Source organism: Malaclemys terrapin, chromosome 1 (assembly GCF_027887155.1).
Source record: "Malaclemys terrapin pileata isolate rMalTer1 chromosome 1, rMalTer1.hap1, whole genome shotgun sequence".
NCBI lineage: Eukaryota > Metazoa > Chordata > Testudines > Emydidae > Malaclemys > Malaclemys terrapin.
In genome coordinates this window covers 336,722,317-336,750,096 of record NC_071505.1, presented here as the reverse complement: position 1 = coordinate 336,750,096, position 27,780 = coordinate 336,722,317, and the positions used below count along the sequence as shown (strand labels likewise).

The following is a 27,780-nucleotide window of genomic DNA, read 5'->3' as shown; positions in this document are numbered from 1 at the left end:
AGCCTGACCTTAAAAACCTCTAAGGAAGGAGATTCCACCACCTCCCTAGGTAACCCATTCCAGTGCTTCACCACCCTCTTGGTAAAAAATAATTTTCCTAATATCCAATCTAAACCTCCCCCACTGCAACTTGAGACGATTACTCCTTGTTCTGTCATCTGCTACCACTGAGAACAGTCTAGATCCATCCTCTTTGGAACCCCCCCTGAGGTAGTTGAAAGCAGCTATCAAATCCCCCTCATTCTTCTCTTCTGGAGACTAAACAATCCCAGTTCCCTCAGCCTCTCCTCATAAGTCATGTGCTCCAGACCCCTAATCATTTTTGTTGCCCTCCACTGGACTCTTTCATTTTTTCCACATCCTTCTTGTAGTGTGGGGCCCAAAACTGGACACAGTACTTCAGGTGAATAGAGGGGAACGATCACATCCCTCGATCTGCTGGCAATGCCCCTACTTATACAGCCCAAAATGCCGTTAGCCTTCTTGGCAACAAGGGCACACTGTTGACTCTCATCCAGCTTCTCATCCACCATAACCCCTAGGTCCTTTTCTGCAGAACTGCTGCCTACCCACTCGGTCCCTAGTCTGTAACAGTGAATGGGATTCTTCCATCCTAAGTGCAGGACTCTGCACTTGTCCTTGAAGGATAGGAGATCCCTTTTCAAATCCTTTCCCCCCTCCTGCTGTGGGGGAAATTGAACCTCACTCTTCCACATCCCAAGTGAGTGCTCTAACCACTGAGCAAGAAGTTATAAGGCAGGCACCTTCACTTCCAGCCATTTTGTGTGGTATGCAACCCATGTTTAACTCATTATCACAAGAAAAGATATAGGGCTTAAACCACCAGACTGCAGAAGAAATTGCTAGTTGCTAGCAGAGTTAGGCACATCCCTGCAAGCTGGATGAAGGAACCAGTCTTGGGATCATACAGCTATTAACAGCACTTCCCCTTGGCTAGTTTAGGCAGCTCCCCACCTACTGTGGTAGCTTCTGTGGTTCACATACCGCTCTTCCCCCCCATGCATTGTTTCCGGGGCCTAGGGACCTAACTCAGGCCTTATCACAATGCTAGTCCTGTGATTTTTTTCTAGGCCCCTATCAGGTGTTGTGACAATGAGCATCACAAAGCCGACGTCCTTTTGGGAATCTAGCCTTAAGTGTTAAATACACTTCAAGACCTATATATAAAACAGTGAAGTATTTATTCTCTCTTCATATATGAAGAGGTCTGTGCTACTAGTGACTGCTCTGATGTCCTTCCACCTTTATAAAAAAAAACAACAACAAAAAAAACAACCCCAACACATTTTTAGCACTCAAATAGTGACAGCTGAAAACAGAACGGCACCTTTACTTACCACATCAACTACTAATTTAGGTTCCTACATTCCACTCTAAATAAGGGCCGGAGTCCTCTTTCAGGCTAATTGATGAACTAAAAGTCTGTTTACAAATCCCCAAATCAGGGATTGGGGGATTACAAAGTTTGGTGCAGGGGGACTCTGGTATCTGGTACTAAGATTAGGGTATTTTAGGGAAGGAATCATCTCCTTCCAAGTAGTGAGGGCAAGCATCATGAGTTTAAAAAAAAAAAAGTGTTTGGCACAGTCCATCACCTGTGTAACTAGTTTACATACTAGCATCTTCAAGGATGTGAACATATCAGGTTAGATGAACATGTGCTCTACTACTGCAGAACCACCAGACATCAGTACACTGCCCTAAAGAAAAGGCATTTATGGAGAAATTCACATTGTGTGGATACACCTAATAGCATATCTAACATTTTTTAAATTTTCTTTTTTATTTTGTAACAAGTCATGCGAAATCATGCAACAGCAATAAAGAAACCCAATATTCCCAACAGGATGTTCCTTGTACTTTTATTGGGATTATGACATCTCTGTGTCAGAAGAATTGGCTATCATTTGGTAGCTATCATTCTCCAAGATGGTTAAGGATAGCCAGAATGCTGGAAGTTACCTGGGAGGTAGGGGGATAAAATGGAGAAAACCAGTGCAGCAAAAATAGACATAAATCAAATAGTGGCATCAGAAGTAGCATATAAGATTTCAGCACTGGGTTTCACAAATGAGTCTGGCAAAAAAACTGATCAGCATACAAATTCCACACTGTATATTAGTTTTACTCCTCATTTGTACAAATGCCCCTCCAGCTCCAAAGATACCCAGAAAGAGGTTTTAATGCAGAAATATAAAAAAGTATTTTATTTACATTTTCCACAGTACATTATTATAATTATGTTCTCTTCTATACAGCAGTGATCCCTTATTATAAGTAGCCATATGGGTTTCTGGCAAAATCCCTCATTAACAAGGAAACCATACACATTCTCTTCAGAGAAGTAATCTGGACATTTTAAATGGACAATTTTAATACAATATTATTTTCAATTAAATTTCACAATTTATTCAGGGCAAGTGGCATCTCACCATGCGCTGTGCAACATTTCAAGGACCTATTCTGATCAGAGGGACAATAGTTGACAGTACAGAGATGCTGAAAACCAGCAGACATGGAGAAGAACGGTACACAGTACCATTGCCTTTTCAAAATGTGCATGATCTTAGAAGACAGCTCCCCCTAGTGCTGGATAATCCTCCTGAAGGATTTACTTGGAATTGGTCCCAATGCTGCTTTATTCTGCCTTCTGTCTGACAGTTACCGATTCAGTCAAGACAGAGACATACAGTTTGAGCCAAGCATATGTGATGCCTAGAGCACAGTATACGGAAGTAAGCAACAAAGGGATAAAAGGGAACTTCAGTTTCCAAGGGGTCAAAGGAAACACAATTTCACAAAAGATTTCCAGAGGCACTAGTTCAATGAGGTAGATAGTTTCCAGCCAGTTAAGCAGAGGCCCCTCTTTTCTGTGGGGGGAAAAAGAAAAAAAAAAGATATTAAACATGTGATTTCAATTCAGTTTTCTGTCTTTTTCAGTGAGCATTAGATATGTTGCCCTTGTCAAGTCTTTGTCTTGCCTATCTGCTATGCACCAAGTCACAACATGTTTTTAAACAGCACAATACGCCAGGCAGTGAGAACTTCAAATATAGCCACTTACTAAAATACAGTGCTTGATAGCATGTAATTAGCATAACATAAAAACTAATTTCTTTATAATCCTGGATTATAAAACTCAAATACAAGATTCCATGTTTTAGCATCTTTGAATCTAGACCATAAATCGCATCAGTAATTATTTCACTTCACTTTGCCCCACACCAATCCTGCCAACATAAATGAGCCATGAGATCTTCCACAGCTTTTGATGCACATTCACTGCATGCCAGTTCTTCCACATTCAGGTAGTGGACGTCAGGTCATTATTTCTGGCTGTATATTTCTAGATATTATTAGATCACCATAACTGAAAGAAAGCTTTAAGATGGTTCATAATTCCTACACAAAGACAGATATTTCCACTCTAAATATTCTTTAAAATATATTTCTTACTACAGGTAAGCCTTTATTTAGGGAGGGGGTCTCATAGGACACCATCCTTCTTGAACAAATCAAGGTTTCAGATGATCAGGAGCATCAGCCCTACAAATCTCAAATTAAGCTCTATCAGAGGCCCTAAATTGTATAGGCACAGAACTTCAGCCCTGAAGAGCTTTGCAAAAGTGGATATTCAGTCAGTACTGTTCTGGAGGGCATAGAAACCATCAGTTAACTGCAACTCAGAAAGAATCAAGGTGCTGCTGTGCTCTGTTGAAAAAGTTCACCTCTGGCAACAAGCCCAGTTTTGTATCTCCATACCTCTACAAATGCTGCTTCATCCCATCTGCTAAGGGGATTTCATTAGAACTTAAGCATTGTCATTGAGATTATAACAGTTGCCTCATCTGAAGAGAGTCCCTTGCTACCTAAGACACTACTTCCCCCAGAAATCGCAGCTTTCCTCTTGGGCCAGAGACTGAATGAAACCTCTCCTCTTCAAAGCATTTGCAAAACAAAAAACAAAAACAAAACAAAAAAACCCCACCCAAACAAAAATCAAAAACAAAAAACCAAACAAGAACTGAAGAAAGCCTGGCAGAGCATTCAAAGGGTAGAAACCAAAGAGCAGGATGGAGAACGGATTGCCTTTTCCACACAGATTCTTCTGTTTTCTACAGCCCATGTACATCCCTAGACAGTATAGAGATATGCACGTTAGAATTGCTAAGAGATATGTTAGTGGCCTGGGAGATACTCTACAGTGGGGTCTTCAAGAAGTTAATGTTGATCTCTCTCGGCTGGTATTTGTCAAAACATTCAGCACTTTGACAAATTATACTGTATTGTTAATAAAGTACCACATGTATTATGCATCTTTTAACATAAATAGACAAGTATATGAAAATGTATGCAAATTCAGTGGTGATGAAAGCTGCCATATGACAGCTTTGGAGACTGAAATCCTCTAGCTATATAACAGGTACACCTTAGAAGGGGCATTACAATGCATTGACCCCGACGTGGACAGACTGTTTCCAGGGCCAAGTGGATAGTTCTGTCTCTGTGCCCATTCAAACTTTGGCTTCTCTTGCAACAGGAGTGTCAAATGTTTTTGATGTGGACACCTGCCTACTGCGAACTGAACTGACACCTCACATTTTGGCCATTACTGACATGGATTTGAACTAGGGGTATTTCAGTTCCAACCTCCTAAACCATCCAGCCCCACCACTACTGTCCCCTCCAGTAATACAGAGAGTGTTTCAATAGCCTAAAAATAAAATATTTGCTTAGTTGTTACCTGAACAGAGCCCTCAGTGAAGAGAAGCTATAAACCGTGAACAGCAGCATGAGCAGTATTTTAGTTGCGATTTCTGAAATAAAGAACATTTTTGAAAATTCAACTAACTTGCAATGTTTTTGATTATTTTATAACTTACAGTATCCTTAAATTACAGATACAATAATTTAAAGTACTTAGTACTAAAGTTTGAATTATTTATTAAAGGTAATAAGAATCATTCTCTCCAAAGGGGAGTAGCAGAAGTCCCATTTCTTGGAACATTTAAAATTAGACTAGTAGATGTACTATTTGTTAAGGAACAAACCTGCATAGGCAGCATGATGATCAGTGACACAATAGGTCCTTCCCCTTTGTAACATCTACTATACAAATTTCTTCATACTGAATCATTAGTTTCAGTGATTAGTGCAATGTATACTAGAACTATATAAATTAATGGATTGATACTTAGATTCTGTCTTGTTTGACTAAGAAAAAACAAGTCTACTGGAAAACCTCCCCCCGCCACCATAAAACCAATCGTACCCAATTATCTGATTAACTAGGAAAAAAGTATGTAAAAGGCAATGTAATATCAGATGGAACTAAGAGTGCAAAGGAAATTTCTCACTTCTCAACACAGCAACCTCTCCATTTTAAAGAGCAGCATCACCAGATATGAAAGGGAGTCCAAATCCAGACACCCTCCCAGTAGAAGGATGCTTATCATTATGTAGAAACTTGAAGGCGTAGAACCTCTAGAATGTGGCAGAACCAGGAGGGGATAGCAAAGACAGGCTACATGATTCTATGAGAATTTTCCATATCCATCTTTATTCAAATACTGTAGTAGTCTGATCACTGAAATTTTTGCCCATTGAACTAATTCCCCACTTCTCGAGGCTTGGGGATTTTAGATTTGAGGAAAGATCACACTTGTTCAGGGTAGATAAAAATCCATAATTTTTAAAAAAGATAAATCAGATTTGATTTAAATTGGATTTTTTAATTTAAATTAAATACAGGTTTAATCTTGAAAAAATAAACCTATTTAAAATTAAATTTGAAACAGACAACTTGTGTTAATACCGAAACTTATTATTTTTACAATTATTTAAATTAAATACAAAAATATTAAGCAGTATATGTTTGCTGTCATGGCTTAAAGAAATAAAAAAACTGAACTGGTGGAAGACACTAGCTAAACACCTGGACCAGAGTTTAATGAAGTGCTAAACCAGCTTTTGACAGCAGTAGCCTCTTCTGCAGTTGCAGAGAGACTATTTTCATTTTACTTTCTTCAACTATTTCAGTCCAATGACTAGTTCATTCATAGTTAAGAAACCAATCAGGAGTTGAAAAAAGCAGGAAAGCTTGTTTCCCTCTTCCAATCTACGAATAAAAACTGGGGTGACAGGAGGAGATCTATTAGTTTGAAAATTGTTTCTGGTCACCATGTCCTTCAAAAACAGATAACACCTCCTTTGCTTAATGAATCAGTAAGTTTTAAATGTAAAACATGTTTTGATAAACTTTTTGATAATTATTTTCTCATGTATCCAGTACATTTAAGATGCTGGTTTTGAGCATTTTTAATTGCATTTCCATCCAAACAGAGCTTGATGCAAATCACAAGTAAAAAATTAATCTAGTAAATAAATGCATCATTCACCATTTTCTAACATAATAAAAAATGGAAAAAATAAGAATCTGAATAAATGTAAGCTGAGCTATATAATTGCTTAAATAAATGTGTATAGATATAGTGTATCCTCCTGGTTAGCAAAAAGCACCAAATGTATTGTAAAGGCTATATTGAGTTGCAAATCAACATGTTTTAATGGTTATCAACAAATGAGAATAAACCTTTCTTTAGGAAAATAATTAAAAAGTACAAACATTATTTAAATTAATGATTCCTACTTGCTGATTTAAGTTGGCAATTTAAATCATCCATCCCGCACTTGTGTGCACAGCCCAAACCCTAAACTTCGCTCTTTAGTGTGTTTCTGTTACTGCCCAAAACCCAGTATCTCCTCCTTCACAGGGCACCTTTCTGAAAGTGGCTTTTGGACACACAATATAATGCCCAACACTGTGTACTTAGACGGTTTCTAGCAGCAGAGCGATCACTGGAAAAATGGAAATAAAAATAAATCAAAGTGGGGGGGGGAGTGGGAGGAGAGAGAGGGGAGATGCATGGGACTTTACCTGGTGGCGTAAACAGCAATGGGAAGAGTGAAAAATGTCCTGTAGTTGTCAGAATCAGATAAATGCCAGCACGTTTTGGACTCTCCACAGACAACAAACTAAAATAAAAGAACTTTGATTTACCATTTGCCTCTTAAAAACCAAGCCTAATTTTACCAGAGTACACAAGTCATAGCTGACAGACTGAAGCCAGCACAACAGCTGCACAAGCAGTTTAAGCAGCTACTGCTGCACTAGCGGTGGAGGAAGTAAAATGGTACCCAGCAGGGGCCACTCCTTACACTTGGCAACCCCTAGACCCAAAACTGTGTAAGGGAGACATGCTCCCCCACAGAACCCAACTGAAGCTGCTGAGTAGCTGAATAAAGTAGTTAAAGGAGGGACATTCAGGCTCTGATGTCAGACTTCACTCAGCGTTCTTTCCCGTGCCGAGCGAATGTTCATGCCAATCCCCTCCTGCCCTCTCCTTTGTTTTTCCAGTTATGTAATCCCCACACACCTAACACAACCTCAGTAAATGGATTTAAACGAGGGCTGTCAAGCGATTAAAAAAAATAGTGATTAATCATGTAATTAAAAAAATTAGTTGTGATTAATCACACTGAAAAAATAATTGAATACCATTTATTTAAATATTTTTGGATGTTTTCTACATTTTCACATATATTGATTTCAATTACACCACAGAATACAAAGTGTACAGTACTCACTTTATATACATTTTTGATTAGAAGTACTTGCACTGTAAAAAAAAAGAAATAAGTATTTTTCAATTCACCTAATAAATGTACTGTAGTGCAATCTCTTTCTACATTTGTAAGTGCAGCTTTCATGATAATTATGTACAAAAAACACTGCATTGAAAAATAAAAATGTAAAATTTTAGAGCCTGCAAGTCCACTCAGTCCTACTTCTTGTTCAGCCAATCCTCAAAAAAAAAAAAAAAACACCCACAAGTTTGTTTACATTTGCAGGAAATAATGCTGCCCGCTTCTTGTTTACAATGTCACCTGAAAGTAAGAACAGGTGTCTTCATGGCACTGTTGTAGCCAGTGTCGCAAGATATTTACATGCCAGATGCGCTAAAGATTCATATGTCCCTTCATGCTTCAACCACCATTCCAGAGGACATGCATCCATGCTGATGACGGGTTCTGCTCGATAACAATCCAAAGCAGTGCGGACCAACGCATGTTCGTTTTCATTATCGGAGTCAAATCTCACCAGCAGAAGGTTGATTTTCTTTTTTAGTGGTTCAAGTTCTGTAGTTTCAGAGCGTTTCTCTTAAGACTTCTGAAAGCATGCTCCACACCTCATCCCTCTCAGATTTTGGAAGGCACTTCAGATTCTGAAACCTTGGATCAAGTGTTGTAGCTATCTTTAGAAATCTCACATTGGTACCTTCTTTGCATTTTGTCAAATCTGCAGTGAAAGTGTTCTTAAAATGAACATATGCTGGGTCATCATCCGAGACTGCTATAACATGAAATATATGGCAGAATGTGGATAAAACAGAGATGGAGACATACAAGTCTCCCCGAAGGAGTTCAGTCACAAATTTAATTAACACTTTTTTTTAAACGAGCGTCATCAGCATGCAAGCACATCCTCTGGAATGGTGGCTGAAGCATGAAGGGGCATACAAATGTTTAGCATATCTGGCACGAAAATACCTTGCAATGCCGCTACAAAAGTGCCATGCAAATGCCTGTTCACACTTTCTGGTGACATTGTAAAGAAGAAGAGAGCAAGCATTATCTCCAGTAAATGTAAACAAACTTGTTTGTCTTAGCGACTGGCTGAACAAGAAGTAGGACTGAGTGGACTTGCAGGCTCTAAAGTTTTACATTGTTTTGTTTCTGAGTGCAGTTATGTAACCCCCCCCCAAAAAAAATCTACATTTGTAAGTTGCACTTTCATGACAAAGATCGCACTACAGTATTTGTGTGAAGTGAATTGAAATATTTTTAATAATTTTTCCAGTGCAAATGTTTATAATCAAAAATAATATACACTGATTTCAGTTACAACACAGAATACAATATATATGAAAATGTAGAAAAACATCCGAAATATTTAATAAATTTCAAATGGTCTTCTACTGTTTAATTGTGCGATTAAAACGGCAATTTATCGTGATTAATTTTTTTTAATCGTGATTAAATTTTTTGATTTAATCGCATGAGTTAACTGCGATTAATCGACAGCCATAATTTAAACAGAACCAAAAAACTGAGGAACTAACCTGAAGTTTACAGCCATCATGTTGTTCACTTTGCTTGTATGTTCTATCCTTCTCCCCTACCCTTTATCTTGTCTATTTAGTTGTAAGCTCTTTGGGGCTCAGATTGTCTCTGTCTGTACAATGCCTAGCACAATGGGGCCCTGATCCCAACTGGCCTCAAGGCAATGTCTTAAACAAAATAATGGTAAATAGCAAACTGCTGTTTCATCTGTCAAGTGACAGTGAAGCTCAGAGGCCAAAAGATAGGCCTTCACAAATATAGCATACTACAAAGTGAATCTCAAATCTTAGCTATTTAAAGAGAAAATCTGCTTAATCAACTACTAATGCTTATGGATAGGGATCCCTGTATTTCATAGCTACAGAATCCACTCAGGCCATAGAATTGTGCTGCAGAATCTAAACTTGTATTAAAAAATGAATTTTCAAGTCCTGTTTGTGAAGCAAACCTTGAAGTAAGTGTAATCCAATGCCCTGATGCATGTCTGCATTTGCAGGCAGCCTGAAACAATAGCTCAGAAGTGTGAGCTATCCCAGTCATCTCAATGCATTAATTCTAAAATCGGAAGGTGACAGGCCAAATGTTAATTTTGTTCCTGGTCATGCTTACTCAACAATTCTAAATCACTGACCATGCCTTCTTGGATACCAGAAGTCCCAAATATCCCTGTATCTAGCTACCAAGACTTCCCCATAACAGTTTCTATGATGCAGGTATGTGTGAATATAAAAATCTGTAGCACACAATGAATGTTATGTTGTGGCTGTAGTACTGATTTTCACATTAAATCCAATTAAAAGCTCCATTTTAAATTTAATGGAAACTGCCACAGGATTTCCAGCTGAATGCACAAGAGTGCCACTGAATTTAGGCTCAGTTTGCCAGCTAGCATTGCTTTTGGCAACCTAGTTAATGTTTTGTATTACCCTACAAAGTTTACTAAGTATCTGAGGCTAAACAAGTTAATTTATTGTCACACTATGTACAATACACATGCCCAAATGTTCAAATGGAAAGAAAGATAGAACTACTACATGCTTTCCTATCTGGAAGTCATGACTCCTGGATTCTACTCCTGCTCCACTCTTGACTTATTAAGCAATTTGTTGAAAGCCACACAGTTTCTTTGTGCTTCTATGCCCATTTGTAAAGTTAGTATAATACTTATCTCAAAGGGCTATTGTGAGGATAAGCCACCATTAGTAAAGCATGACGACGTCTTTGGATAAAAGGTTTTCCATGAATGCAAGGTATCTTTTAAAAGGAGATGAATTGCTAGGAGCACCTGAAGAGAAATGCTACTTTTTAGAGCAGATTTGTGTTATTTTGCACCATTGAACAGTTAATACGTTCCACTTCAGAGGGGGCTATATTTAAGGGGCGAATGAAATGATTCTTATATGTAAAGTGAATTAGCGTGCTTCAGTTTGAGAGGTTTTACATATGATATGAATTCTCTAAATTATCATACTGAAAACCAAGTGACAATCCTCCTTTGAAAAGCTCCTCAATCATAGCCTGCAAGCAAATGAATCTGAGGAACTACCACTTAACAGGTCACTTACCTCAAAGGAAGAATAGCGAGGAGTATTGCTTTTTCATGCACATGCCAGCCAAACATGAATGAGCTCAGTGCACAAAGTATCAGGCACTGAAGAAAGCCTCTGGGCCCTTGGGGTTTAAACCAAAGACAGAAAACAGAGGGCTAGAAACAACAGGCAAAAATAAGACTTCAGTGTAAAAATTCACAATCCTGTACATAAGCTATTGCCCATATGAAGCTTTATGATGTTATTATTGAAACACACAAATGAGCATCCAGCTCCTGCTTTTACCACAGCACCGCTTTGCAGCATCTCAGGAAGGTATATATTTCTGGTGTGGATATGTAGTGCTGATGGAAGGTGTCAAATAGCACAGAGATTGAAGTCTTCCATCTATATAACAGTAACAACATGGGCAGCAAAAATGCAGACTTCACTCACACTGCCAAATGAATGGTGCTTTCCTGATTGTGCGGAACTGCCTCTGGGAATTTAACTGGAACCACCAACACACTTCACATAAGTGAACATCTAATGGCTGTTTAGTATCCTTTGGCCACCAATATCCTGTTTGATGATCTAGGATGAAAGGATTCTACATCCAAATACCAGTCACCTGAGCCTTCTGCTCCTCACTCCATTAAAAAAGGTGGGGAGTTGAAAAGTGAGGGATCAACTCCATTATTCCTGGCTCCAGATAATGCTATTAGGAGCTCAGCAAGTTTTCCAAACAGCTCTGCCAATGCATCTCAGTCCAGTCTTGATACATCCCTTGAATTTTGCTCAAATCATTAGCTACAGAATTACTTCCAGCTCAGTAAGCAAAGTGGTTTTGACCAGAGTCCCTGTTATAGGTCTGTCTGTCTCTGAAATACTCTATAGTTGACATAGACCATGGCGTCTAGGAATACTCAGAGAATGCTTTGTTATGCAAATTACTACTGCCTCAACATCCACCCTGACTGCTCTTTTCCAATACAAAGATACCTAGTTCAAGAGCAAAAATATATGTAAGTATCAGGTACATTTATGTTATTCAATCAAGGGAAAAGGGGACATGGAAATTAAAAACATATCAAAGATTATAATTTTTTTGAAGTTACCAATATGGAGATGAAGGTACAAATGAGTGTGGCTAGTGGAGTCACAGAAGGAAGGACAGTGTGCTGGAATTCTTGAACCAATCCGCCTGTCATTGAGGCTTTAGGAATCTTTTCAGGATCAAGGAATTTATATTTTATACCTACAAGTGAACATAATGTTTGTCAAATAGCATAGGTACATTTTCAGCTATACATACACACTTAATTTTTATGAAAAGTGTATAATATATGTATATAATATTAATATATAAATCAATATAAACGGCAACAGTTATGTGAACACAAAGATACGGCAGAGATTTCACACAAGTTTCAATAATCAAGCTATTCTTCTACAGCAATTGGGAACCTACTGCTATGCAATGCATAGTGCTGAAAAGCAAATGATTAAATCAATCTTAAAAACAAGCAACAAAATTTCATTCATTACATGAATTCAGAAAGGGAATTTGAGTCCCACAGGGGGCATTATATGCAAGTAAGCACTGAAAATACAAAACTAGTTTACTGTACCAACAACTGCTAATGTTTTGTCCACTGCATTGTACAAAGCCCAAAAATTAGGGGCCCAATAAGCATGGCAGAGGCCTCTCTTGAAAGGGAAAAGACGTGAAATGACTTGAGGTAGTTGGCCCTGTAGGGAACAAAAAGAATATATGAGGACCCATGTTCAGAGATTCTTCACAATTTTTTTAAAATTGTTCAACTTTGTTTCTAAGAACTTGCGTACCCTACCGTTTAAGGCAATGTAACTTACGTTGCTCAGGCGTGTGAAAAAGCCACCCCGAGTGATGCAAGTTACATTGACCTAAGTGCTGTCCACCAGCACCAGGTTGGTGGGAGATGCTCTCCCGTAGACATAGCTTCCACCTCTCGTTAAGGTGGAGTAATTATGCTGATGGGAGAGTGCTCTCCTGTCGGCATAGCGCGTCTTCACCAGATGTGCTGCAGCTATGCCGATGCAGCACAGTAGTGTAGACTAGTCCTAAAAGAAAGGTTAGAGGGCTAGGGAATAAGGAGTCATTACCAGTACTGCAAAGGGTCCCAATGAAAGAGCAGAAACAAGGCAGACAATCAATCCCAGCAAAATTATGCGAAGAAAGCTGAAGCTGCTCCACTTGAGGGATCCATCTACAGAAAATTAATATTCGTATTAACAGAGATATTTGGGGAGGTATGGGAAGAGGAATGGGAAGCAAACAAATTGACTTTAGTAGTAAAGAAGCTAATACGAGTATCACCCTTTAAGTGAATATTTTCAGACAGTAAGTAGTATATTGTCCAACAACTAGGTTTACAAATCTCAAAGTTATACCCATTTCTCAACTGCTAGAGAGCTCTACTTTAATTTGCTAGTTTATTATTTGTATTATAACAACACCTAGAAGTCTCAGTCTTGGACCAGGACCCCACTGTACTAGGCGCTATACACACACAGAACAAAAAGACAGCCCCTGCCCCAAAGAACTTACAAGCTAAATATAAGAGAAACAGATGGATACAGACAAAGGAGTAAAAGGAAACAATGACACAATTCTGTCAGTGTGACAGTCAGAGGTCTGAGCACACCAGTAGCTCAACCACTGTCAAGTCTTCTCTAGGCTTCAGAGCAAAAGTAGAGTTTTAAGGAAGGTTTTGAAGGTGGATAATGAGGTAGCTTTGCAGATGTTTAAAGGGAGCTTCCCACAGCCATGGGAGAAAGCACAAAGGTGCTTGTTTGACCTTTAATAAGTGGATGATGGCATGATTGGCCAACTGGAGGTGGGAGTCTGCTTTTCAATAATTAATGAGGGAAGATAGATAGGGTGGGGATATATTGTGAAGGCCATTGAAAGTGAAGACTAGTAGCTTATGTTTGATATGAAGGGATGAAAGAGGGATTGTGAAGGGATGAAAAGAGAGGGGGTGACCTGGTCAAAACGACAGACTAGGAAAATTCTTTGCACCAGCATTCTGAATGGCTATCAGCAAGGCAAGACTGCATTTGTCAAGACCAGAGAAAAAGATATTCAGCAACATGAGAGATGGTCTCTTGAATTGAGACAGTTTGATCCAGCAAGTCTCTCTCATTTCTAACTATTTTGACATTAGTCTAACAGTCATTTTGAAAATGTAGCAATAATGCTGGTTTTGCTTTTCCAATAACAAATGTTATCCAGTTTTATAATAGATTGTGAAATACATAGATTTGCTATATTTATAGAAAATCTTAGGCAGCTATGGTTTAGAATGAGAATGCCATTACTTTCAGCTTAGAATGCTTACATTTTTTACACACCACTTATGAAATACTGTGCTCTAACTGCTGCTACTTTATGAGCTTGCATCTTCAACAGAATAGAAGGAACAAAGATAGCCCTTAGCAATATTTAGTGTATGCATGAGGAAAAGGACACTTATTGCCATGATAAATTCAAATGGACCATTATTTCAAAGTAGGTCTTATCAGGAAAAATTAAATTCAGTTTACCTACATCTATTCTTTCTGATACCTAACTTGAACTTTATGGTCATTGACTTTATTCTGGTAATACAACATAAATGTAATTTTGCCAGTGAAATGTAAATATCTATGACCATTAGTTTGAGACTGGTGACCCCTTTGGAAATCTTACACATAGCCTGCAGACCCCCAGGGATCCATGGACCACCGGTTAAAAACCACTGTTCTATGGTAACGACAACCTTTCACGGACCCCTTAGACACAGTCTGCGGACCCCCCGGGGTCCTTGGACCACAAGTTGTAGGATGGCTAGATCAATGGTTCTCATCTCTCCAGAACAGTTTTCTATAGCACTCAAATTGTTCCTAGTCTTGACTTGAGTCTTTAGAAGTACGGAAATGACTTGTGAGAAAGAGAAGCTTCTACCAGAGCAACTTCAAAACCAGTCTCCAATAAAATACTTTAAGTCAAAGCTTCTATTTCATTTTCATCTACAGAATAAATGTGGACTTATCACTACCCCATCACCATACTGCTTCATGCCAAGGTAATATGTCAGACTTATAAAAGAGAATTTCAAGGACAATAATGACAGGTTAGCACTTAATGTAAATGTCATGTCTTTCTACACCTCCTGGGCCCCCTTCTCACACATCATTAATACAAAACACATTGAGGAAGGATCAGTAACTTACCTGCCTTATTTTCAGTGAAACAATAGGATCGTAGCAAATATACACAATAGGCTGGGGCTACATAGATGTAGATGTGTTTGAAATGCAGGAGAACAGCAAAAAGAAGAGCACCCTCCAAATGCCTTTTCTAAATGGAAAAAAAAAGTTGTAGAGATGGAAACCCCATGAGAGCTGCATTTAAACTCACCCTACCTTAACACTAGCAGTTTCAAAGACGGCCTTCTTCCATTGCCTAAAGCATCAAAACATTTCATGTATGAATGCAGGGATGGGTATTCTTTCCATTTGCCTAGAATAAACAACTAGGCCAGCGCAGGGTAGATTCAGGTCACAAGATTATTCTCTTGACCTTAAAGGGTGTTTGGAGCCCAGGGGATCCCTCATATCTCCCCAGCCTCAGAGATAAACCCCCTTCCTCAGGGTAATCTTTCCTGCCAAAGGACTGGTAGCTCCCTCATGTAACAACTAGGAAGAAGTTGTGTATTTAAACAGCAATACATGAAGCTCATTCCCTCACAGGGGGGCAGATATGCTCTCTCCACAGCACAACTAATATTTTATGGCCAAGTGAACTAAAAACCAGAACAAATACTAAGAGATCCAATTCTAGTGGGCAGCAGTTCAGAACTGCTCCCACTTATTAGAATAGGAGCAGCCCCATGATTAAGGTTAAAAGTCTTGTCACAGGACAACAAAAACATTGCAACTTGATTTTATGGTTACCTGAAATAATCGAGCAACAGAAAGAAGCATCAATCCAAATAAAAAACCATTGTACTGAAAGTGAATATCTGAACTTGTGTCAAGGAAGAAGTTTTTTACCGTTAGTTTGCTTGGACAGAATCAGAAGTCCACAATCAGCAAACAGATCAAATGGAACTATAATCAAGGAAACATTCCTAAATTATTACTCCAAGTTGGCTATAAAATTACCTTTTTGTTATCCGTTCTAATTAGAAAATATAAAAGCTGCAGAGCTTAACCTCACTGAGAAATTCTTGGTTACATGCAGGTAATATAGCAAAGTGTTAGGTGTATTATGGAACTCAACAAAACACACTATAAACAAGGTTATTATGCTAAATGGATGCAATTATACTCCGCTATCCTCTTCCACCACCATTTTCACTTGATGAAAAATCCCCCCTTTTCGCTGAAGTTTTAAATGCTAGTCTCTTACCAGAAGGGACTTAAATGTTTGAAGCAGACATATTCAAGTGTTTGAGTTGCCTATGGAGAGGGCCGTGATGAAAACTATCACAAATGGTTATTTTCTGCTGCCATGCTCCTTCTATATTTCTTCACTACATATAACTGAAAGAATGGTAATGGCATGCTGGAAACTTGGCATGGAAACGGACCTCACTGATGAGTACATATTCACGGTAAAGGATGGAAAATATCACTTTAATCTAAAGTCATGGATGTTCAAAAATTGCAGCTAAAAATATAATGACAGAGTTCATACTTCTTGAAATGCACTGCCACTAACAAGTGCTCCTAACTAGATCAGTGCACATTTTGCCAAGACTGACTGATGCCTGCTAGATCTGTTAGTTAGCATTATCATTTTCTACTTCCTCCTTTCTTTTAAATGAAATGTTGAAAATCAAAGGCAAAGAAAGTTAATTCAAGTTCTAGGTTGCACACTAACAAATCAAAGTCTGAAAGAGTCTGCTAGGCTGACTGCCCCAGAGTCGTGGACCCTCTGAACCCTGGAGAAGTTTAACCGTCTCTGTGAAACTTCAGGTTTGCCAAATCAGTAAATAGCTCTAGTTGTAATCCAACTCTTTGGAGCTATATAATCATGATCAGAGAACTTTTACAAATAAACTTTGAATATATTGTTACAATGAAACTTTACTCAGCTGAGACCTCCCTGAAACCCAAACAGTAACACAAATATTGCAATCAAGAGTGATGTTATTAGTTCTGACAAAGATATTAGATACTGCCAGTGGTTTTTGTACATATTGTATATGATTTGTTTAAAATCTTGCTAGATTTTGACAATTAACTGAAAGGATACGATCCACAATTAATAAGCCAAAGTTCCATAAGAGCAGAACAGCAAGAACAAACATCGGTTTTTCCAGAAGTTCTTTTCCAGGTCGTTTCCCATTTACATATCTGCAGCATCTGAATGAAAGAAATCAAACAGTAATACAGAATTATTTATTTTAACACCAATTTATATTATTAACACGGAAGATGATCTCTTCAGGGAAGTTCTGCCACATGCCAGTTACTAAAAGTGATAGCAAATTCTTGATAATTCATTCAAATTATCAAAGAAAAAAATAATTTATAATGACTTATATGGTATAACTGGAAATATGTTTTTCCTCAAATAGGAACAGTTTATTTTTTTAAACACAAAACTCTGAAGGTCTGACAAATTCCCCAAGAAGAAAGTATCAAACAGAATTTAGAAAATTATAAGGGCTTTAAGGTTAAGAACAATAATTTTAGATTTTTTCCTTGTCTACGTTACAACCATAACCTTTTATTATTAAATCAAGGAATTTTTAAAATCTAATTTGTTTTTTTGCATTCTCTCACCTTGGAGAAGGAAAATATAATAGTCAGCATAACTTTTATTTACTTTACAGTCAGTAAGTTTTATTACCAGGTTCTCATGCATTACCACACTACAGTGTTTGGAATGCAACATGCAAGTTAGTATTTATTTAAAAGTTATTTCCATTGGACTTTAAAAAATACAGAATCTATGACCATACTCTTACTGAGTGGAATGTTGTTGTAAGACTTTGCTATTTCTAAATCACTCTGGTGGGCCACAGGTTTTTGTTCAAAATACATGCTCTCTCCCCGCCCCCAACGTGACAGATTACACACACTCTTTGCCCTCCCCCAAATCCATGGTACATTTAAATATGCTATGAACTTTTATTAAGACTGCTTAACTAATTGCCAATAAAAAGTTAAATTTGGAAGACAAGACCAACAGCAAAGAATGGTTTAATATGTGACAAGATGTTAAAATTACATGAATGAGATTCTTTCATGTTTAGAATCGTAACAGGGTGAAAAAAGACTTAGGTCATCCAGTTTGAGCTTTGAATTCCTTCAGAATTCTTAAACTACCAAGTACATTACATATAAGAGAAGGTAACTAATGTCTAAAATAAATGTAATTGTGCCCACAACATTAGACTTCCCAGATAAAAGAGGAAATAAGGTCTTCTATCTTAGCTACACGCCCCCACTTGTTCCTTTAATAGATTTAGCCAACTGTGTTCTTTCCACACATTTGCAAGTCTATATGTAGACACCTTTGTGATTACAACCTGCCCATTTCTGAAAACTCAATACTTTAAACAGACACCCCACTATCCCCAGAGAACAGAACACTGAGACTTACTCATGGGCTGCATACACAAAGAGAATATCTGTAAAGATGACAGAAAGTCTTTGGAAGAAGACTGTTGCCTGACTGGAGTAGTTCAAATTTTGGATAACCAGCATTTCCTGGTCAAAGTATTTGGCAACGTGTGAAAGTGCAAATTCAAACCAAGCAAAGAACGGAGGATAATCCAAGGTCCACTCAGAAGTTGCCTAAAAACAAAATAAGATTTACCAATTTAGAACTGAAGATCAAGACAGCTGCTCATAGAGATTTATATACAGAAAAGTTTGTCATATGGGATTAATTGGTATGTTCACTCCAGCAGTCAGTATCAAACAAAGGCTAATACCTTTGATTTCAGTCCTACTTCACAATGGAATTGAGCAATTGTACAATTCTGAAAATGATTTCAGCAGCTCTGCTATGAGATGGTAGTGTTTATGGAGGAACTGGAAGTCTTTTGGTGTTGGCAATGGGTAGGTATGGCAGAATTCACATTTCATTTTTTTATAACTGACTGATAATATCATTGTTTATTTAAGCATTTTTTCAATTTTGATCAGTTTAAATAATGATAAATTATTGGGACAGGGTGGACAGAATCTAGTGACAGTAGGCATTGAGATTCAAAAAGAAAGCTTTATAACTGTTAAAACACAAGTTATCAACATCACATGTCAAAATATACAAAGTAAATATCCTTAAAACCAACTAATATGTTCTCAAGCAGCATTTTTCTTATTTTGCTTACCTGTACATTTTTATTATTATCGATACTAGAGTGAAGGCAGTATAAGAACCTATAACAGAACAAAACAGCTGTCTCCTCACAAGCGTACCAATTATTTTTCTAATGTGAACTGATGTCCACTGTGAACTGCTTCATACGGGTTCTTTCATACTGTTCCTGCTAAGCTAACAGACTGGCATGGCAGTGAGCTGACACAGTTTAAGCTTTAGTAAAGCTCTCCCGAAATTTCTGAGACCAAGTAACACTGTGTCTTACAGTTCTGGGTGCCCTGAGGAGTAGATCTCACTAACACAATGAGGTCCTGATCCATGATTGGTATCCCTGGGCATTACTGCAAAACAACCACCAACTGCTGACCATCAGTATCCATGATGTATATTTTCTGTGAAGAAAGGACTTCATTCGGGATGTCAGAGTGGTGTCTCTAATAAGCACAAAATTCACAGACAATTAAAAAGCAAATGAACAGAGCAAGAACTTACTTCATAGTACCACTGAGAAACTGGTAAATTGTGAGTGATGGCAAGCCAGTTTCTATGTACTTCAAAATCTGTGGAATGACTGCAAAGAATATGGACATTAATAATAAGGTATGTACAGATTTAAAGATTAAAAAAATCTTTTTCAAAGTATTCAACCATTTATAGGTACACAGAAAAGAATCAGAAAGAAACTATTTGTGTTGCTAGTCCAGTGGATTTAGCTGCATTAAAATCATAGTAGTAATTAGGCAATTCTAAAAAAGCAGCCTGAGTAGTAACTATAAGAGAGCTTGGGTCATCTTGGTTTCTACAAATTGCTAACAAGCAGGAATATTAGGATCCAGTTATAGCTCTCAGTTTTGCTTGGCATCAGGAGCTGAAGTTCCTATTTTGAAGTAATGCAATTTTAAAGTAATAGAATCATAGAAATATAGTGCTGGAAGTCAAGTCCAGCCTCCTGTGCTGTGGCAGGACCAAGTAAATTTAGATCATCCCTGACAGGTGTTTGTCCAACCTGTTTGTTTGTTTGTTTTTTTAAACTTTGAATGATAAGGATTCCACAACCTCCCTTGGAAGCATATTCCAGATCTTATAGTTAGAAAGTTTTTCTGAATATTTAACTTAGATTTCTCTTGTAGAAATCTTGCAGATTAAGACCATTACTTCTTGGCCTACCTTCAACTGACATGAAGAACAACTGATCATTGTCTTCTTTACCACAACCCTTAACATATTTGAAGACTTATCAAGTCCTTCATCTTCTTTTCCCAAGACTAAATAAGCTCAGTTTTTTTTAAACTTTTCCTCATATGTCAGGTTTTCTAATACTTTCATCATTTTTGTTACTCTCCTCTGGACTCTCTCCAATTTGTCCAATCTTTCCTAAAGTGTGGCACCCAGAATTGGATACCTTACTCCAGTGGTTCTCAAACTGGGGGTAGGGACCCCTCAGGGGATCATGAGGTTATTACATGGGGGGTCACGAGCTGCCAGCATCCACCTCAAACCCCACTTTGCCTCCAGCATCCATATGGTTTAAAAGTGTTTTTAATTTATAAGGGGGGGGGAAAATCACACTCAGAGGCTTGCTATGTGAAAGGGGTCACCAGCACAAAAGTTTGAGAACCACTGCCTTACTCCAAATGAGGCCTCACCAGTGCTGAGTAGAGCAGAACAATTACCTCCCATATCTTGTATATGACACTCGTGTTAATATACCCCAGAATATTAGCCTTTTTCGCAACTTCCATCACATTATTGACTCATTCAGTTTGTGAGCCACTATAACCCCCAGATCTTTTTCAGCAGTACTACCACCTAGGCAGCTATTCTCCATTTATTAGTTGTGCATTTCATTTTTCCTTCCTAAGTGAAGTACTTTGCACTTGTCTGTACTGAATTTCATCTTGTTGAATTCAGACCAATTCTCCAATTTGTCAAGGTTATTTTGAATTTTAATCCTTTCCTCCAAAGTGCTTGCAACCCCTCCCAGCTTGTCGTCATCTGAAAATTTTATAAGCACACTCTCCATTCCACTTTCCAAGTAATTAATAAAAATATTAAAAAGTACTGGACTCAGGACTGACCCCAGTAGGACCCCACTAGATACACCCTCCCAGTTTCACAGCAAACCATTGACACTTTTGGAGTTCAGCTTTCACCCTGTTGTGCTCCCACCTGATAGTAATTTCATCTAGACCACATTTCCCTAGTTTGCTTATGAGAAGGTCATGTGGCACTGTGTCAAAATCCTTACTAATATTAATACACCGCTACCCCGATATAACGCTGTCCTCAGGAGCCAAAAAATCTTACCGCATTATAGGTGAAACCGCGTTATATCGAACTTGCTTTGATTCATAGATTCTAGGACTGGACGGGACTCCGAGAGGTCATCGAGTCCAGACTCCTGCCCTCATGGCAGGACCAACTACTGTCTAGACCATCCCTGACAGACATTTATCTAATCTACTCTTAAATATCTCCAGAAATGGAGATTCCACAACCTCCCTAGGCAATTTATTCCAGTGTTTAACCACCCTGACAGTTAGGAACTTTTTCCTAATGTCCAACCTAGACCTCCCTCGCTGCAGTTTAAGCCCATTGCTTCTTGTTCTATCCTTAGAGGCTAAGGTGAACAAGTTTTCTCCCTCCTCCTTATGACACCCTTTTAGATACCTGAAAACTGCTATCATGTCCCCTCTCAGTCTTCCCTTTTCCAAACTAAACAAACCCAATTCTTTCTGCCTTCCTTCATAGGTCATGTTCTCAAGACCTTTAATCATTCTTGTTGCTCTTCTCTGGACCCTCTCCAATTTCTCCGCATCTTTCTTGAAATGCGGTGCCCAGAACTGGACACAATACTCCAGCTGAGGCCTGAGTAGCGCAGAAGAATGACTTCTCGTGTCTTGCTCACAACACACCTGTTAATACATCCCAGAATCACGTTTGCTTTTTTTTTGCAACAGCATCACACTGTTGACTCATATTTAGCTTGTGGTCCACTATAACCCCTAGATCCCTTTCTGCCATACTCCTTCCTAGACAGTCTCTTCCCATTCTGTATGTGTGAAACTGATTGTTCCTTCCTAAGTGGAGCACTTTGCATTTGTCTTTGTTAAACTTCATCCTGTTTACCTCAGACCATTTCTCCAATTTGTCCAGATCATTTTGAATTATGACCCTGACCTCCAATGCAGTTGCAATCCCTCCCAGTTTGGTATCATCCGCAAACTTAATAAGCGTACTTTCTATGCCAATATCTAAGTCGTTGATGAAGATATTGAACAGCGCCGGTCCCAAAACAGACCCCTGCGGAACCCCACTTGTTATGCCTTTCCAGCAGGATTGGGAACCATTAATAACAACTCTCCTAGTACGGTTATCCAGCCAGTTATGCACCCACCTTATAGTAGCCCCATCTAAATTGTATTTGCCTAGTTTATCGATCAGAATATCATGCGAGACCATATCAAATGCCTTACTAAAGTCTAGGTATACCACATCCACAGCTTCTCCCTTATCCACAAGGCTCGTTATCCTATCAAAGAAAGCTATCAGATTGGTTTGACACGATTTGTTCTTTACAAATCCATGCTGGCTATTCCCTATCACCTTACCACCTTCCAAGTGTTTGCAGATGATTTCCTTAATTACTTGCTCCATTACCTTCCCTGGCACAGAAGTTAAACTAACTGGTCTGTAGTTTCCTGGGTTGTTTTTATTTCCCTTTTTATAGATGGGCACTATATTTGCCCTTTTCCAGTCTTCTGGAATCTCTCCCGTCTCCCATAATTTTCCAAAGATAATAGCTAGAGGCTCAGATACCTCCTCTATTAGCTCCTTGAGTATTCTAGGATGCATTTCATCAGGCCCTGGTGACTTGCAGGCATCTAACTTTTCTAAGTGATTTTTAACTTGTTCTTTTTTTATTTTATCTGCTAAACCTACCCCCTTCCCATTAGCATTCACTATGTTAGGCATTCCTTCAGACTTCTCGGTGAAGACCGAAACAAAAGTTATTAAGCATCTCTGCCATTTCCAAGTTTCCTGTTACTGTTTCTCCCTCTTCACTGAGCAGTGGGCCTACCGTGTCTTTGGTCTTCCTCTTGCTTCTAATGTACTGTAATTGACCCGCTGGAGTGCACAGCCCCGCCTCCCTGGAGCACTGCTTTACCACGTTATCCGAATTCGTGTTATATCTGGTTGCGTTATATCGGCGTAGAGGTGTATATATCCTATCTACTGATTCCCCCTACCAACTAGACCAGTAACCCTAACAAAGAAAGAAATTAGGGTGGTTTGGAATGATTTGTTCTAGACAAATGCATGCTGGCAATTCCTTTATAACCTTGTTATCCTCCAGGTCATGTATTAGCTATTAGAAATATAGACATAAAACAATAGAGAACATACAACATACATCGCTAAAGAAAGATCTATTTTGCATAGGACTAATTTAGTTTATAATGTTTTACCATTAGCATTACTACTTATTACAAACCTTACTCTAGTATCAGGGGGTAGCCGTGTTAGTCTGTATCTACAAAAACCTTACTCTAGTTGCTCGGCAACAGAAACTATTACAAACAAACAATTTGTACTACAAGATGACTTGAAAGTGTAAAGAATTTTTTAAAATTAAGTATTGGCATGAGATTTAAACATTTTGATAACACCATTCCCACCTTAATGAACCCATTGCAAAGACGCACTGCAGAGCATATTCATATTGTACAGGGAGCCTGACAACTGAAAACAGTCCCAATTTACAGAAAAGCTGACTCCTGTTACTCAGAAATGTAAAAGCTATTAGATACAATATTGGAAGATTCATGTCAGATGCTGTTCTGATCTGAAACAGCTGTCTGCCAAATTATTAAAGTTGCATTATAAATATGTAATGCTTTTGGTTACTTCAAGGGTAAATTGTCTTAAAGTTCTAGTGTTGTTACAAAAAGGTCAGTTTTTTAGTCCTTTGCTTGCGTTACAAAATTAACAAGAAATGTATTTAAAAATCAAACCGTTCTGCTTTATAATTGCAGAATCAAACTTCACATGAACATAAGAGAAAGCTTTTATGGAATACGAAACAGATCGAAGCATCAGACAGTATTAATAATGAGCTACTCCAACTAATACTTATGAACATACTAAGGAAATGAATATGCTCATATTTAGCAAATGGAAGTGTTCATACTTAAGTTTTAAGTTTGAGTTAAAAGCACCTGTGCTCCATTCATTTATAAACTTTTGAAAATCCCACTCTGTAAATGTCTGAAACAACTATGTAGTTTAAGAGTAGAAGCATCTTTTGTTTACTATTAAACTTCTCACAAAAAGTAAGAGACTTCACACTGTATCTTTAAAACAAATATTAAGAGAGTTAAAAAAAAAAAAAACAAATGGCCATAGAGGTTTTACTCAAGGCTGTCTATTTTGCTCTTCTTTGAGGAAAGAAGAATTCATACTTTGATCCTCTAGCACAGATTTGAAGTGAGGTTTTAAGAGGTCAAAACAACCATCAGGCTGCTTAGGAACATTCTTAATACCCTCTACAGAAGGTGCCAGGTAACATTGCTCTCAACTCTCTGTCATCATTACAAACCCAAATTTATTCCTAATCAGGACAAATAAAGAAGATGGATTCTCACTTATCATAATTTGTCTCAGAAGTGATAAATTATTAAACTGAAGTACAATATTAGAAAAAATAAATACTCCCACAACGCCACATCAAATAAGTGTGCAGTCCTATAAATAAACTAATGGAAATATCCCATCTCCTAGAACTGGAAGGGACCTTGAAAGGTCATTGAGTCCAGCCCCCTGCCTTCACTAGCAGGACCAAGTACTGATTTTGCCCCAGATCCCTAAGTGGCCCCCTCAAAGGATTGAACTCACAACCCTGGGTTTAGCAGGCCAATGCTCAAACCACTGAGCTATCCCTCCCCCCTATTAAATAGCCTCCTTCCATCTTGGGGCTTGGTAACTTGAAGTCATCAGTATCTGTGCTAAAAGCCTAGAAAATTTGAAACTCATATGCAGAATTTAGTCTCACTTTAATGGGTGACAGATAAGGCCACTAGTGTCAAGCACAAAGTAAACCAAACGTGGGCGTTGGAAAAGATAGTTGACTCTCAGGTGACCTGATGTCCAGCTCCTCCAGCACGGAAAGAGTTGGAGGCAATTTGCAGCCCAAACCAGCACAAGCTAGTACAGCATGTAACTATTTATGGGTTGCTTTGGGAGTGTAGCCTCACTGCCAGGCCAGGAAGTTGCCAGCTAACTCCATAAACCCCGGGGCCCCGTTCTCTGGGTGCGTGTAAGGTAGCTGCACCCGGCTGTGAAGAGCCGTTGCACTAATACAGGATCCCTGGCAGGAGCCCCAGAGCAGCCCCCACACCCCAGGACGGCGGCATGGGGAGGCTCGGCCTCACCGCAAGGCAGCGCCGGGAGGCAACGGGGGGTTCTCCCGCAAGGCGGCTCGCGCCAGGAGCCCCTGGCCCACCAGCGCGGGGAGGGGCGGCGGCGCCCGGGGCACCACAGGCTGTTACGGCCACGCGACACGGCCCGGCTGGTAACCAAGGCAACCAGGGACCGGCCGCCTGGCCCCTGAGGCGCCACAGCTCCCCCCGCCCAGGGGCTGCGGGGCGGGGGGGGGGCGGGTGGAAGCACTGGCCACGGCTGCCCCGGGGACGGGGCGGGACACGGACACACACAGAGACGTGGCGAGGGGGAGGCTGGCCCGGCCCGGCCCCGCGGCCCTTACTAGGTCGGTATGAGGAGACATTTGAGAAGGGAAACCCCGAGCGCCAGAGCCAGGAACCAGCAACCGCCGCTTCCACCCGCCGCCGCCGCCATGACACGCCGCTCACTGACAGCACCGCGACCACCCCTGCGCACGCGCAGAAAATATCCGCGCGAGCCCGCCCGCCTAGATTGTTTGAAAAAACATAATCTTGCGACCACATCGCGCATGCGCCAGCGCCCCCCCCTCCCCAGGACGCGTGCGAACTGCGCACTCCGCATGCGTTAGCTCCCTCCGTCTCGCGCTGAACGCTCCCTGGGGACAGGTCGACTGCGCAGGCGCTAGTGGGGTGTCTGTAAAGTGGGTTTTGCTTCAGTCCTGAATGAATATAGTACTATCACGCTGGGGCATGGGGTCAGTACTCACTGAAAGGGGAGAGCAAGCAGCACTCTTCAACGCCACTTCCTGCACCAGGTGGATTTTACCTGGTCTCCCACCCAAGTACTGGCTTGACTTAGATTAGGGTGAGATAGATATGAAAGAATTTCAGCCATGACGTATTAGGCCTGCAACCCTTAGAGGTGTGCAGCAGCTGCATAGTTTAACTACACATAAGCACATCCTACTGTGATTAGAGCGTCTTGTAAATGCTAATAATGATCACACCTTTGCAAAATTCTACTTGCCTATTGGAGTAAAAAATCATTAGTTTTCTCTTCCCCTATCATACTCACTCCCCAGGGGAAAGGAAGGGAGAATCAATCATATTCTACCTGCGGCCAATACACTTTAAGGACAGTTTTGCAAGGCTGCATTAATAATGATTAATATGCAGCTGACTCCAGTGTTCCAGTGATTGCCTTCCCAGCAGTGGAGGATAATGATGAGCTGAACTGGGTGGGAGAGCAGCAGGCTCCTCCCCTCCCCCTGAGCTGGTGCAAAAACCAGCCCTTCTCCCACCCAAATTATATCCTATGTGCCCAGAATTATTTGTGTGTCCAGTGGCTTCTGAGTAACTTCCAAAGCAAGGCTTGCACAGTAGGATAGAGGGGAAAGCATTGGTGAACTCACTGCAGCTGTAATGCTTACCGCTTCCTGTCATCATTAGAAAAAAACCCACTAAAGAACACATCAGTTCTGTTGGAGCTGAGCTAAAGAACTTATCCCCAGGAGTTGCAACTAATTGGTACAACTAAAGCCCTAGGTGGCTGTGAGATAGGGTGACCAGATATCCCGATTTTATAGAGATAGTCCCGATATTTGGGGTTTTTTCTTATATAGGTGCCAATTATCCCCCACCCTCTGTCCTGATTTTTCACACTTACTATCTGGTCACCCTACTGTGAGATGTTTTTTATAGGTTTGCAGGCTCAAGACTTTTGATGCCTACAAGAAATTGCCAACTGTTACAGAGCTGGGTGCGTTTGTGTGAAGGTGACACTTGCATGTCATCTTGTGAGCTCTCTGGAGCAGGGAACCATCTTATTACACATTTGGAAAGCACCTAGCGGGTGCTACATTAATGCAAATCATACAAACAGTATTTAAATTGGTTTCTTTTCCTTCAATGCAGCTGCAACATCAACATCATATAGGTTGTTGTTCAAATTTAGGGACTGTGAAGAGCCATGGGTTGAATAGCAGTGTTGCAGTATCTTTGCAGGAATTGGTGCTAGAGGACAGAATTGTTCACAGTATAATCGATCAAACCTTAAAGGGTCTAATGCAGTAGTTCTCAAACTTTTGTACCGGTGACCCCTTTTACATAGCAAACCTCTGAGTGTGACCCTCCCCCCTTATAAATTAAAAACACTTTTTAATATATTTAACACCATTATAAATGCTGGATGCAAAGCGGGGTGTGGGGTGGAGGCTGACAGCTCATGACCCCCCCTATAATAACCTCGCAACCCCCAAGGGGTCCTGGCCTCCAGTTT

General features: G+C 39.6%; 1 protein-coding gene across 1 annotated transcript; it reads right to left on the bottom strand.

Moving 5' to 3' along the window:
• Window positions 1–1,867: 1,867 nt before the first annotated feature.
• ALG8 (ALG8 alpha-1,3-glucosyltransferase) lies at window positions 1,868–25,975 on the bottom strand. The gene is made up of 13 exons (XM_054015778.1): window positions 25,865–25,975; window positions 19,594–19,672; window positions 18,376–18,569; window positions 17,020–17,129; window positions 15,714–15,781; window positions 14,991–15,117; window positions 12,879–12,982; window positions 12,365–12,485; window positions 11,852–11,991; window positions 10,770–10,909; window positions 6,959–7,056; window positions 4,766–4,838; window positions 1,868–2,891 (listed from the first exon to the last, which is right to left on the bottom strand). The coding sequence occupies exons 1-13, from the start codon at window positions 25,954–25,956 to the stop codon at window positions 2,660–2,662; spliced, it is 1,578 nt and encodes a 525-aa protein (XP_053871753.1). The 5' UTR covers window positions 25,957–25,975; the 3' UTR covers window positions 1,868–2,659.
• Between the last annotated feature and the right edge of the window lie 1,805 nt (window positions 25,976–27,780).